This window comes from Lepisosteus oculatus, chromosome 4, assembly GCF_040954835.1.
Source record: "Lepisosteus oculatus isolate fLepOcu1 chromosome 4, fLepOcu1.hap2, whole genome shotgun sequence".
Classification (NCBI taxonomy): Eukaryota; Metazoa; Chordata; class Actinopteri; order Semionotiformes; family Lepisosteidae; genus Lepisosteus; species Lepisosteus oculatus.
The window spans coordinates 62,445,782-62,461,171 of NC_090699.1; the positions used below are offsets into that span (position 1 = coordinate 62,445,782).

A 15,390-nucleotide genomic window follows, 5' to 3' on the forward strand; every position below is an offset into this window, starting at 1 on the left:
TTGATAAATTCATTATTTTGTACCAGCTGTGGCTCAGTAGTAAATCCAGTAACTGTTTAACTGTGTTTTATTCGGGAGAGATCATTTATAGCCACGGTTAATTAAAAAATATTTACAATTTTAATTACAACGCAAAACCGTTTTCTGACAAACTGAAGTTAACTGTGGTTAGAAAACAGCTCAAAATAATTCTCAAATGACTCATTTAGAATAGCTGTAACCAAAACTGGGCTCACAATTAGCCTTTAGCACACAGGAGAACTTCAGAAAGTTCTGTCAAGTGGATGTGAACAACTATATGCCCTATTGTCCAGCACTTGCTTAGCAATCTTCTTTATGCTGTCATCGTTGTTTTCCGGGGAATCTGAAACAAAGGACACCTCAGTTATAGTTCTATGAATTTACTTAAGTCTTTTACTTTTCTTCAAGGTGTAACTTAAAAATCAAAGAGTGTAAAAAACATTATATACACGTAGTATCTTCAGGAATTTCCGACATTCTTTAAATGGTGGCACAGTGCTGGAACCCTGTATTCCATTCAGGACCTCTGCTATCTGTGTGGAGTTGTATGTTCTCCTCATGTTCATGAGGGTTTCCACTTCGAGCTCTGGTGTCCTCCCATAGTCCAAAAACATACTGGTAGGTTAACTGGATTCTGGCACAATTGGTGTGTGTCTGTGTCTGTGTATCTGTGTGTGTGCCCGTTGCATGCTGAGATGTTTTTTTAAAAAGAATATATACGTAACTTATCATAACCCAAGAAAACCTAAGTGATTATGTGGTAGTAATGTGAACTAAAATGCGGAGACAAATATGATTTATTGAAATAAACTTAAAGAAAAAGCTTCTTCCATCTGTTCTACTTACGTTTTTCTAGCTGAGTCATCCAGTAGTTGTTTTGGAAATAAGCTTCACAGCAAAATGTGTTTGCAAGTAGCACCTAGGATTCACAGAAGAAGAAAATATTATATTTCTGCACAAATACTATGCCGAAATCTTCAAATCAAATCGTTTCTTCTTAACAGTCATACATAACTTTGCAGCCAGAAGAACACCACTTTCAGATACTTTTCTTGACTGGGTTTCACTTTTCTTACAATTTATATTTTAAAAATTGCAAGCTAAGAGGAAACAAACATCTGTTACCAATATTAACCTTAAATCAACATCCAGCAGGCTACATGCAAACAATTCAAAAGGGTAGGAAAAACAACCCATATGTGAGAAGAAAATTGCAGGTGGCAGGCGACTGATGATTGTGTATAATAGGTAAAAGCTATGCGTTTTATAAGGTCTTGTAATACCTTATAAAAAATGTTTATTTGTAACATGTCCAATGTGCACCTAATAGTCAAAAGGCAAAGTATTGTTTAACAGATAACATCATGTTGCAGCTGGCTGAGCTAAATCAAAAGTTTCTCTGAATCAAGCGTAATTACATTTCTCAGTTTACCATTACCGTTTCCTGCTGTCATGCTATTTTTAATGAATTAAACAATTTCCACAAAGGAAACTAGATAATAATCAAAGTCATTCAAATTCCATCTGCTTGCTGCAAACTTGAGATCCATATCACCAGCTCCCAACGCCAGGAACCCAATTTCTCACTGTTAATGGTGTAGAAACAGTTCCATTCGTCATTAATTACAGGGATAAAACATGAATGGGAGCCGCACACAAATGTTTCACTGCAAGGAAATAACATGTTCAACCACAACGCTAGTCTGCATTGTGTTCAGTGTTACGTGTCAAACTAAAATTGTTACAGAAGCAAACACAAGGGGAGGTCATACCAGCTGCTGTTTGGACCTTCCAAAATCTAAATGCAAAGAACAAGCTTAAAGCCTGTATTGCTTATATTCAATTCGATCTGTGATTCCATCATTTCTGGGGGAATTTTTTTTATTTTTTAAATAATTAAATTTATTTTGAATTATACATCCACCCAAACTGAAATCGCCAATTGTGTCTTCACCTCTTGGCTCTCATGACCACGCCCTGTACTCCTACCATGCAGGGAAAACGAGGTACCGCAGAGCGGCTTCTCTGACTACTGCATTCCCGTTTAGCGGACGGGCAAGATGTACAAAATATTCCGCGATGGCCGGAGGAGAGGGGCGTCCCTCACTCCTTCTGAAATGGCGGAAAACTGTGATTCCGACAGTAGCCGAGAGCTGCCCGGCTAACTAAGGCTTACCATACCCCCCAGCGCCGCTGAGCTGTTTGTGCGTTACTGCCTTGGGGATCCCAGCCACAGCTTGTCGATAACAACGATCCTTTATTGTCGAGAGCCATACTGTACCTCGAGGTCGTGGTTACGGAGCCCAATGCTGATGGAACGGCTTGCTCTGGACAGAACAGCTGTCATAGCATAAAGGTTAATCATGATATCGGCCACTCTCTTTAGAACCAGCTGTTCATCAACAATCGTCTGGGAGAGAAAGAGAGTGCGAACATGATCACTGCTCCTAAGAGTATCCAAGCTGGAAATCACATATATTTATAAGAGTTTTTTTTTTTAAATATTAAACTTTTTGCCATATACGATTTTTTGTAAATCATCCGCATCCTGGTAAATTAGGCGAGAGGTTCTGTAAAATACAATTACTAATATTCCTACGGTACAAGATACTTATTGTGTACTGACAAAGGGGGTTGTTTTGTGCTATAGTTGCATTCCTGAAGACATGCTCACAGTTGATGAAAGACTAAAGAATTTACACATGGAAAGAGGTTAACCACTCAAAATCAAAATCTGAAGAAGGTTATTTGTACTGATGTGAAGAGATATTTACAAGGGCAAGCTGTCAAACAGATGATCGATCACCTGTAACCTGGAGAACCACAATCTGTAAACTTTTACAGCTTTTGTATGACATTTTGTAAACAGGGAATCCAACCCAACTTATCTGAGGTATTATACAATTCATATGATTAAGTTTGTAAAAGCAGAAAAAATTAACCAAAATTACTCCTAATTAGCACTAAGATAAATTAGTTTTTATTCAGTTCATAAAAAATTATTTTATTCAATCTTATTCAATTGCTGACATATCTAGCTTGTTATTTCCAGTTCTATATTATACATTATAATTATAATTATTTGATACATTAGTGAATAACCATGTCATAAAGGGACTGAAATGGGTAAGTTGTAGCAATAAACAAAGCACAAGATAGTACTGAGACCAAATGTTACAAGATCTAAAAAGCTCAAAATATGTAATGGAAATAAGGAATTACCTTTCCATATCTGTAAAGTAAGCTTTCAACAGTACTTCCAAAGAAATACACATTTTCTTCAAGCTTCTTTGCGCTGTCCTACAAAGAAAAAAAAAGCCATAAGGCTTTGTGGCCTGTATGAAAAGTAATGTCCTATCTGTTCCAGCAAAAAGGTGCCCCGATTAGTTTTCCATACATCTTCCACACAATGAACTGGTTGAGTTGGTGCCTGCACAGTAACTTTATTGCCCGTTGGGACTTGAAAGTCCCGTCAGTAGAAAAAGTCTGATTCTGAGCTTCAAAGAGGAGGAAGGAATGATATTAAGGTGAACAGCAGCCTGCAGTTTATGAACACTTTTGTTTTACACAAAAAAACAGGCCATAAAGAGTTACATCACAAATGACCACTGATAACAGGAGACTGAACACAATGTACAATAAATGACTTTGTAAAACATTACATTTTAATGCAATACAATATTTTAATAGGCATTTCATTTTCAGTGTGCTGTAAAAGACTAGAAGATTTGAAATTATTTTATAAACAATTCATCTCAACACAATGTTTATTAGCAGTTCTCAACATTTTTTTTCCTGAGGTCCCTATGTCATCTGCCAACCATGAAAACTTACTACAATGATGAAATGAGAGTAGACGGAGCCAGAAGCAAGACCTCAGCTTTCAATTTCCCCTGGTTTGTAGTCTCAGCAGAGGCTGTTATACCAAGGCGGTTAATTGAAGGGTCAGAGGTGGATCGCTGCTTACCGTCAAGCTGGGGTGCACTACACCGTCGTTGCCCGTCAGCCCTAAATCAACCTTCTTGCTGACTGAATCACGCAGCTTCTTTCCAAACATTTCCAGCACAACTCCAATATTACCTTTCTTCATCTCCCTTAGTGGACAAAAAGAGAATCAAAAGACGAGAAGAGCAAAACACTTTTGGAGTATCTCCCCACTTCATTGAAGGAAACGTAATAATGCACACCAATCTTTCCTAAATGATTTATTGATTTGACTCTAGGCAGCACAATGACACGATGGTTAGCTCTGCTGCCTCACATTTCCAGAATTCTCACCTCCCAGAGACTTGCATGACTAGTCTGGCTGTTCTATTGTCCCTTTCTCTGCAGTCCTGGGCAGTCAATGGACTGCAGTGCTATCCAGCAGGAGAGCAGTCATGTGCTTTCAAGTCTTATGCCTCTTTGACAGGCACCAGCTTGCTGTGACTCTGACCAGGAGATAAGCAGCTTACCGAAAATGGACAGACGTTTTAACTGGTGTTCAAATACTGCCAACCCTATACAGTAATTTATCTCTGCAGTGTTATCCATGTATTGTACTTGTTTTCAGTATGTGCTTTTGTAAATATTTTAGTCTTTCAGTGAATTTTCCCAATGTACAATATTTTCATTGCTGTACTCTTATTGCCTTATTGGGATATGGTAGAAAATATTTGATAAGATCTAAGCAACATTCCTCATCACAAATATGCACAAATCTGTTTTTTACTTATTCTTTTTAAATGCCTTCATATGTTCTCAATCTGGTAAAATGATTTTGCCATAAACCTTTACTTAAAAACATTCCCAATCCTGTTGCTTTAAGTCGTAAACTGCCATATATTACTACTTTTATTACAGCATACTGATACCAGAATCCTGGTAAGCACCATCAGTGGATCTATATCTTTCTAAAGCCCTAACATTCTTTTTTTTTACTTACAAATAAAAAAGAAATCAATTGGTTTAACTTGAGCATGGAAAAACAAGAACTTTATCATGTTGTTCCCAGGGTCACAGTGAGTGCTTAAAGCATTACACAAAACATTCTGAATAACAGAAAAGACTCAGCAAAGATATATTTTTTTATTTTTTACTGTTAATACTTTTTAGGAATAATTTACACAGGACGAATACTTACTTTATTTTTCCAGTCAGGATTTTACCTGCATATTGCATTCCAGTAAGAGCAATATACATTCTCAGAATTTCATTGGTTCCCTGTTGATTGACAAATTTAAACACTGTTATCTTAATGATTTTTAGCCACCATTAAAAGCAATTAGAGCACATTTAAAAGTTCAACCTCTTAAATGCAACATCATATGATTTTCAGGTTGATTTAAATCTGATGTCAAGAGTTTAGTTATAAATCTGTAAACATTTTAATTACAAAGGTGTGATATCCAAATGCAAACTGTTTTCCATAATATAAACCACAATTATAACCGAATTAGTTTCAAGAGAATTCATTCAACGGCTCCCCACATCATACCTAATGCGGTTCCTTAAGATGAAATACTAATTTGTTTTACAATCCTGCTTTCAAGGACTGATATTATATCCATTAGCTCATGACTGGGGAGAGTGTACTTCCCAAATATCCCTGCAGGAATTTCAACAGAATCCACTGTAAGAATTTCAGTATGGCAAATTTCAGCTAAAGGAGCTTCTACTGCTCCTTTACTGAGAATAAACCTAAACCCAGACTGGCAGGAAATGTGATTTATAAATAAAATGTATATCTTTGAGGAGTTTTCATCTCCTAATGAGCTATAAAAAAGCTCACAAAATAACTCAATGATAATTTCTAACAATAATAAATTATATTTTACACAACTATTCCTCCTAAGGTTCTCCTATGTGCTTATGAGGGGACCATTTCATCTACCGCTGAAAAGCTGCAGCACATCTAGTCTCATTGAACAGCAGATCTAGTGGAGACGTTGGATGTTATTTCAACAGTGGAATTAAGAGGAGAGATTAAGAAGTCCAGACTGAACAAATCCAATATAAAATTTATCTAGGACATTGAAGTTAAAACCCCCATGCACTCTTACGAACAGCGTTATGGGATTTTTTGATGTCTCATCTGAAGGAAGGCATCTACTACAGCATAGTGTTCCCCGGGACACTGGGTTGGAAATTCTGGCTCGGGGGAGAAGAGTGCCACCTACTGGCCCTGAGCTGAACAGCACGTACAACAGCCACCTGAAAATTCCTTGGAGCTCTCTTCTTCCAGTCCTGACCAGTCTAGTCTTCCCTGGCTTGTGAGCTCTGACCAGGCCAAGCTCCAATACTGTAAGTCATACCTCAAAAATGAGCAGGATGCGGCAGTCCCTGAGGTAGCGCTCATAAGGGAAATTCTTGGTGTAGCCCAGACCTCCTAGGACTTGCAGAGCTTCACTGACACACTGCCACCCACCCTCAGAGCTGAAAACCTGAAAACATGATGAGCACAAAGCACTAAAACATAAACGACTGAACAGTGTCTACACCGCAATAACGAAAATACTGTACATGTATATCTCCTCATTTAACAGAAGCAATCCTCTTTTTCCCCCTGAAAGGAAAACTTAAATTAGAAAACAGACCTTCTTGCACATCAAACACAACTTTTAAACGTCCGTTTTTAGTACATGTAAAGTATCACAGGGACGGGTACATATTTGTTCCCTGTGACAACAGCAAAAAATAATTTGTAATATAATTAGAAACGTCTCAAGAGAAAAGGAATAAAATGATAAATTACAACATAAGTATGACCTAATATACATTAAAATGCCAGAGCAACTGACAACTAAGGAAACAATACAGGAGTAGAATATTGCACCTGATTCAGAACACAGATTTCAATTAAATAATGCATTGTGACAAACCTTTTCCATTCAACTCAAATCACCACGGTTATTATCTTATAGGTGGCAAGAATGTACAGTAAGTGGCATTTTATTACGATTTCTTTCCTTTAAATGGCTGAATCGTGTTCCTATTCCTCATAGACAGCAGAGGAGAAACATTGTATCATCTCTGATGTCAACCTAAAACGCCAACCTCACCTTCACCATTGCAGCCTCCACTGAACAATCGGGTATTCCTGGCCGATCCATCATTCCTGCCGTCAGGTAAGCCATACTCTCCATCACGTACGCTTTCTGAGCCATCAGTGCAAACTTCTCCTGTTAATGCACGGAATAAGACATCATATATCATCTGCTTAGGACAGGGAAGCAGCTATACACATGAAGCTCTGATATAGTTTGATCCTTTAATTACACTAACAATTATACAGGCAAAAGGTTTGACTCCATGCAAAAAAGAAAGCAGACACAAAGTTTCAGCTGCGGAGCCTTTTCATACACCTGAAGAAAGCTCCACAGCCAAAATGGAGTGTCTCTTTTCTTTTCAGCATGGAATAAACCTTTACCTGTTCCTCCGCAGCCTACGCATGCTGATGCAGCTCCCTACTTGAACTACTCTAACAATTATACTTACAACACAAGGTATTCGGCTGGACTTTGGCTTAAGTGTCTTTGCTTAAAGGGTGATCTCTTGGCACTTTTGATGTTTTACTCTTAATGTTTAAATAGGTAACATTAGCATTCACTGAAAAGACACACAAAAATGGATGTTCTGTTTTTAGACATATCTTACCTGAATCATTCCAAACTCACTGATACTCGTGTTGAACTGTTTTCGCGTACATGCATACTCCGAGGTTAGTTCTGAAAGACAACAAATCGTCAGCTATTGACAATATTTTCTTGCTGCCTTTGATACATCTCCATAAAAATGCACTACTAAGCAACCAAAAGGAGTACTGATTGAGATCTTAAAAATAACCCTGCAAGGTCACAGGAGGCCTTCAAGTCACAGGACTGCAAAAACACAGCTAGTCTGTTCAGTGGGCATTGCCTGGTCACTGTTAAATGGCACAGACAAGACCCATACAAGCAAACTCTGGTTTATAGGACCCAACATATGATAGTAAAGCTTTGGATTAGAGCCATTTCTAAATGTTTTATGAATTGAACATGTTAAAACATACTGACATAAATCTGATCATATCCTACCTGAACTGTGAATTGTGTCAGTAACCAAACCCAAATCCAAAAACTGCCTGAACCACTTTCTACCATTAGGACTAAGTTTAATAGTTTTATAACTGTTTACATAATTAATAACAAGTTAACAGAATGCTTAATTTTCAGATTATAATAGAGATGCAAACTAAAGAGTAATCTGACTTCCGTAGTTTTTCGTGTAATTCCATTTTATTCATAATGCAAAAGAAGAAGAGTGTTAACTGAAATGAGAAACGAAGCTCTGAATCTCCCTGCACATTGTTCTGATGCTTGTGAAACAGGCTACATCAAATTCCTCCTACCTATGAGCTTCTTTATCATCCCAGCACTTGCACTTCCCATGCTGAATCTCCCACTATTTAAGATATTCATAGCAACCTGACAAAAGAAGAGGGTTTACGTCAAACACAAAGAGCCAATGAACCAGACACTCTGCTCACAGATGAGGAGAGCAGGTACAGTATATCTCGAAGCAGAGGAAAGAGCTTTAACCAAACTGTCTAAACAATCTAGAGCCCCCAGAGCTTGTTCTGAAGATCAATCACACTGCTGATTCAGTCCAGAGGAATATCTGGTGCACAAAGATGGTAAATTATGAATGCATTACCTTAAATCCACCTCCGACTTCTCCAATGACATTTTCTACTGGCACCTTGGTATTTTCAAACAGAACTTCGCAGGCTGGAAGTTGAACAAAACCCAACGCTTAAATCAACTCACAGTGCATCACAGTCCAGTGAAGGCTTCGGCAAAGTTTTTTATTCTACAAATCTAGCTACAGTATACTAGTGCACAAAAATAGCAAACACAGCTGCGAATAAACTTACTGTTAGAACCTCGAATGCCCAACTTATCCTCAGGTTTCCCACTACTGACTCCTCCGAAGGCTTTTTCCACAATGAATGCTGTGATTTTGTCTTTCGTTTGCCCATCTTTGTCAACTACCTCTGTTCGTGCGAAAACTGTAAAAATATCAGCAATGCCTCCATTGGATATCCAGAACTGAAAAAAGACATGTCCAAAGTGGGTAAAAAGAAATAACCTCAGTAAAAATAAATAAGGTCCTAGAACGCTGGAATAAAACAGATGTTTCTCTCGTGAGAACATTTGCATTGAAAAAGCTCCCTGAAAGTCGACAAACTTTTCAATGAGCTTTATATTGACTATTAGTTAAGCTGCAACTGTCCAATTATTCTCAGTACTTTTCAGCTCAAATTCAGTAAACACAATTGCAAAAATATATTTTTAGCTATTTCATTATGGAATAATTTTCAGAAAGTTTTAAATCACAAGAAAGTATTTTTTCATTTGCAATAAATCACTGACATCTGTGTACTTAATCATGCTGCTATGACCCATTCTGCAAGATCATATTTGTAAATGCCATGTAAATCTGACATTCAGAAGCTTTAAGAACTTTTAATTAGGAAAACAGGGGATGGTACCACACTAATGAGGTGCCTACTACACATCTGCAAAAAGCACAGGGCTTTATTTTTTTAATATATTCGGCTTATCCAAAATAAACATTACCTTTGTTCCATTGAGAACAAAATGTCTGCCGTCCTCACTCAAGGTGCCTCTGGTCTGGATGGATGCCGCATCACTCCCGCTGAGTAAACACAGACAGGTCCTTACTAACAGGACACCAAACACATAAATATACATCTATATTCAACACCTAATTCAGGAAAACAGAGCACATTCTAGTGTTCAGCCCCTCCTTATTATGCGAGTCCCAATGTAACAGAGCTCATCAGATCTGTGCCTCTTACAGAAGGTGATGTTTTCCCCTGTAATTCTGATAAGTCCTGTCTTGCAGCAGAGCTGGTCTTCTGCTGTGGCAGAAACCACTCGGAGGCAGAGAAGCACTTGTTACACCAAGCACCCCTGGGTATCTGTTCTGGGACCTACCTGCCCGGCTCTGTTAGACAAAAGGCCGCAACATGCTCTCCTGATGCCAGCTTCGGCAAGTACTTGGCTTTCTGTTCATCGTTACCCGCGATGAGGATTCCCTGAACAGAGGACAAATACAGCAGTTGCACTCAAAACGAAACTTGGTTAACGCATAAACCATCCTCGAGTATTTTAAATAAGGGTTCAGAGCCCCTTCACAGTCTCACATCTGGCAAGGAAATTCTTTTGACGGGTGTAATAATGATACTTCATGGCAAATGTCTCGGTTCTGACTGATTGCTTGTCTGAGGTGGCATCCGCACAGCAAATGAATGTCTCACACATTTTGTGAAAGGAGAGGTAATGTCAGGAAAGCATGTGTTCGGATGGCTCCGGCTGTGTTATTTGCATCTGTCCTTGAGATTCAGTGACAGTTACCTTCAGTCCTATTGCTTGATGAGCTGCTAATGTGACTGCGATGGAACCATCCAATGATATAATCTCACCCAGGCGTGCATACATTGTGTTAGACAGTCCAAGGCCCCCTGCAAACAGATAATTCTTTAATATTGATAGCAAAGTAGCAAAGTTTGCTGCATCAAAATTGTGGTTGATTAAATCTCCTTTGTAGAAAAACAGTGCACTGTTACAATTAAAAATTAGAAAAAGCTCACAAGTTCTTAACCCACTGTTAAAATAAGCTGGGAAGATTCATTTTTAAACAATAAAACATTAACATAACATGCCTAATTTTAATAACGGAAAACAGGTTAAAATGTTTTTGAAATACTGGCTTTAAAAATTGGGCTGATCCAACAGTTTTTGTTGTGTTACACCAATAGAACTTACAGCTCTGGAACATTTAACAAACTGCAAGTTTAAAAAACGGACACATTTATCACTTGCCAATGAGCCAATTACGTAAATCTGCCTCTCAGGTTTTTCTCACAGCTGCAAGTTGGTAAATTGTGTGTGATTACGCGACATGCCTGATGTATTATGTTACTTTTACATCTGTTCACCCAGGGATAGCAGAACTCTGAGCCATTCAGGTGCTTGAGTGGATAATTCTCACTGCCTGGTAGAGGATCCTCAGCAATGCTCATCAGAAACTTTGAAATACATATTTTGAAACGTATCAGAGACAGAGCATTGACATCATATGACTCACACTTTTACGCCATATTCAGAGGGGCAACGATTAAAGTGCAACAACATGAGCAAACTGAGTCCCAGATGAGACGCTTTTCTCATGAATTATGGCAAACCGTTCCAATCAAAATTTGAACACACTGATGGGCTTGAAATCAAAAGATCAGTTGGTTAAATATCATGATCACAACAATCCACACTTAATTTGGATAGAAATGGTTCAGATCAAAAGCGCAAGCCTGTGAAGAGAGATGGGGCTTTGAGAAAAAGCCATCTGTTAATGGAAACAAACCCATGGAACGAGGCAGTCCTGTTCTTGATTGAGTAATTAAACTGGAAGGACAGGATCGTTGAAGAACGTGCTAGTCCACTGGGCTAATTAAGAGGCTTATAAGAACAGGCAGAAGAAAAAGGGCTCCAGAGACAGTGTCTAAAATCTAGGCTGTCAGAAGAGGGTAAATGAGAGTAATTAGTAAGAAGTAATGGATATACTGGCTCAAAGGCCTGGGAGACTCAGCAGGTTAGGGGTGTTTGAGAAGATACAGCTTGGGTCTGTACTCGAGGGCTGCCACAGGGGCTGGACAGGTGGCTGTTTGGCAGAATGTCAGCCAGGCTTCATGAGGATGAAGGCACTGTGGAGGAGAGAGGTGGGTGGACCTTCTCAACCAAGGCCGATGGGAGGCGTTGGGACCTGCAGGAGTCGGGCATTGCTTGTTATTGTAGTGTACTCTCCTCCCACAGGCAAGAGAAACTGGAGTTAAGATGACGGGCTGAATCCTGACTCATCCCTGTGTCTCAACATCAGCAGATAGGCAGTCCCAGAATGTGACATTTGAGAGAACCCCAAACTGGCTGCTGCTGCTGTATAAGGAGTGCAGGTTTTGATTAAAGAGGTGCGTTTTTCCAGCCAAATCGGATTGGCAGGAAGAGTCGGCAATAGGAAAAAAAGACCACATGCTTGGTTAAGAGCGGCACAGTTGTTGTTGTATTTGATGTGAAGATTGAGAACTGAGCATTAGGGGTTAAGCCATGTTGAATACTCCAGTATCTTTGAGTTCATGTGAATATTGCAAATGGGTGATGTTAAATTTAAATTTCAGTGCCTTCCGATTAAAAAAAAAAATCAATTTCATCTGAACTCTTAATAAGAAATAGAAGGTAACTGAGCAAATACAAAAGCGCGATCTTATATACATGGAACGGCGTTAAAAAACAACTGAGAAGGAAGAAACCTCTCTTCCTTGAGAGGGGACTAATGTGGTGGATCGAGAATCACAGAGAGGGAGAAGACAATGTTGGCAATGATGGATGTATGGTAATATGTCTATTGGCACTGACACAGTGACTACATATTATTTGCATTGTTAAATTATTTGATGCGCACATCTGTAACTCGACACGCTTAAAATATTGCATGAGCAGGCAGTTATTTCCTTATATCTGTCTTAACCTCCTCACCATATTCCTCAGGAATCTGGATTCCAAAGAGACCTAGTTCTTTTAATCCAGTCATTGTTTCTGGAGGGATTGTAGCTTCATGGTCAATCCTTTTGGAATCCACTGGAAAAGGGAACATGAAAGTTTCAGAGAAATAATTATGCAGATAATTAAAAAATAGCATTTGTTTATGGCCCAATATGGTCTGGTATACCAAGAATACAGGACATGAACTAAACTTCAAATACATTGCGTTTTACAAATAGAATTATAGTGTAGTTTCACATTAGTCATACGTTGAGATTTATCTAAAGTAAATTAAAGGCTCAGGATGAGAGTTAATTGAGTTAATTATGATCTAACTGCCTTTAGATTTGACTGTAACTGAGGTGTTTCAAAAATCATATTTGCTTTTGCCTTAATAGAGCCAAGACCATGCACACTACCTTGAATTCTCACTATACTTAAAGAAAGCTATTTTATTCCCAGGGTCTCGCCAGGTTTCAACTTTGGGGTATCGAACTCATGTAGCCATTTTGCAATTGTTCTGTTTCCAAACTTGTCCTCACCGCCTACCATCTTCGTTGAAAAAACGTTCCACTGGTGCAACAAGCTGATTAATTTCTTCTAGTTCTTCCCTGCTGATTTCTGGATAGGGAAAAACTTCTTTCTACAAAAGAAGACAATGCATTAATTACACCAGACACTCAAATGGATTCCACATATATGGAAATGTATACTGTCAAGAATCCATTCTACATCATAACACTGTTAAAGACAGTAAAGTCAGATACACTACTTGTACTGTACGCCAGACTGATTATTCTCTTAGATATATTACACTAAACAAATGATGATCAGATACGTTATTGTGCTAATGTAACAATCGCGAAAAACGTCCTGCTATATTACTTTGCTGTATTATATTGTGAAGAGAAAGAAATGGTAAAAGAAAGCTGCACGGCCGAAACGTTGTGTTTTCTCTCTTCTCTTTTCAGCATGGAATAAACCTATTAATTGTTCCTTTGCAGCCTACGCATGCTGACGCAACTACCCACCTGAACTATACATGACATATTTAAATATATATATAAAAAACTTGCAATCTAATTTAACATCCGTTATTGCTCCAAAATAAGGTGGTGTCATACATTACTAAAACACAATCTATTCTAATTCCAATATTTTCTAAGCAGAATATATATGTGGTAGAATTTGTATAGTAGACACAAGTACAATTCGAAAGATATTCTGATGAAAACAGAATACAGCTTATCAGAACACTGAACTTTTTTAATCGTGGCTTACAAACACCGACTAGGTATGTAAGTGAATCTGTATTACTACTTACCTTGTTGATTTGACCAAGAAACAGGTCCTTAGCATACGCCAGACTCCTCCCATGAGTCTTGAAATACCGTTGAGTTTGCAAACAAGCTCTGTAACCTTCATTTCCTATTAGTCCAACTCGGAGGGTCAACAGATTCCTCCATAATTTCACTGATTTAGAAAACCTAAAAAGCCCGTTCAAGCTCATTGTCATATCAGCCAACTCAAAGCACTTTTCTCCTTCAGCCCTCCAAAGACCTTTCACCCCTTTCTGTCGCAGTGTGATGACATAAGCAGACGTGGAACAAAAATACCATGCAATACTATTCACAACCACAAGATGGAGCGCTTTAACCAACTGCGATCTAAAGCAATTCAAAAAGACGGACTGAAAATTTCAATACAATGTGGAGCTCACTTCAGTTGCAGCTGACTAATCTAGAAGACCAGTGAGACAATTACAAAGAATGGATTTGTTTGTCCTTTAAGGATACACAACATAACACTGAAACTGGTAGCTGGGATAATTTATACCAATAATTTTCTTTTGACGCTGTTGATTGCTTCTGTTGTAACCAAGGGTAATATTTGATACATTACATTTTGGCTGTGTAGCTGTCTTCATGTTTATGAAAAGATTCCCAGTAGAAACACGTTTATCTTTCATTTTCTTTTCCATGTGGAATTAACCTCTGCTTGGTCTTTGAGGCTCAGTTAATAAAGACTGACTCAACATCTCCACACTCTAAACTGCACGAAGTACTGACACTGAATATGTTCAATACATTTGACTTCCTAAAAGCTACAATAACACATCTTGCACGCTCACGTTTAATTTTTAGTCTAGCCCAGAGCCTACTAAAAGATTCTCAAAAATATCAATGAAGATAAATTATTAATTCTGTTTCATAAATGCTCTGACGAAGTAGAAATAATTTATTCCTCGTGAGATTAAAGATGGTGAGAGAGGGGGGGAGGTACAGATGATGTACAGACCTGAGCATTTGCTGTATTATCCCGTGGGAAAAGAAAAACAGCCATCTTTTCCATGCTGCACACTGGTGTTTATATCATTTTATATCATTGTACCTAACCTCATTCACCTGTTTGGAATCCTGTTAACTGTGATTTTTAGATCACAAGTGGATTTATTATATCGTTTTACACTATAATCCAATTGGCAGAGGAGAAGCTTATTATATGAAATTTATGTTTAGGCCAGTGTTCTCAGGTTTTTAAAGTTGACTTTCCCTGTAATCATTCTTGGGGTAGCAACTGAGAAATGGAAAATATTCAAAAACATTAACATGGTGGTTCTCTGTTATTAATTTCTGATATTTTCTAGAGGGTAGTGCATACAAGAGAAAGTCAATTGCCATTTTCAAATAAAGAATTTTTGAGGGAGCTGTGCATAACAGACCTTGAAAAGAAAAAAAAACATGTATACAGTATATATATTCAATATAGGAACAAGTAATAGGTTTATTCC

General features: G+C 38.2%; 1 protein-coding gene across 1 annotated transcript; it reads right to left on the reverse strand.

Annotated features, from left to right (window-relative positions):
- Nucleotides 1–49: 49 nt before the first annotated feature.
- Nucleotides 50–14,176, reverse strand: acad9 (acyl-CoA dehydrogenase family, member 9). The gene is made up of 18 exons (XM_006631115.3): nucleotides 13,924–14,176; nucleotides 13,149–13,242; nucleotides 12,594–12,695; nucleotides 10,422–10,528; nucleotides 10,002–10,102; nucleotides 9,621–9,699; nucleotides 8,915–9,089; nucleotides 8,695–8,768; nucleotides 8,390–8,465; nucleotides 7,657–7,727; nucleotides 7,062–7,181; nucleotides 6,315–6,443; nucleotides 5,144–5,223; nucleotides 3,989–4,115; nucleotides 3,244–3,321; nucleotides 2,303–2,431; nucleotides 868–940; nucleotides 50–364 (listed from the first exon to the last, which is right to left on the reverse strand). The coding sequence occupies exons 1-18, from the start codon at nucleotides 14,113–14,115 to the stop codon at nucleotides 264–266; spliced, it is 1,908 nt and encodes a 635-aa protein (XP_006631178.2). The 5' UTR covers nucleotides 14,116–14,176; the 3' UTR covers nucleotides 50–263.
- Nucleotides 14,177–15,390: the final 1,214 nt, after the last annotated feature.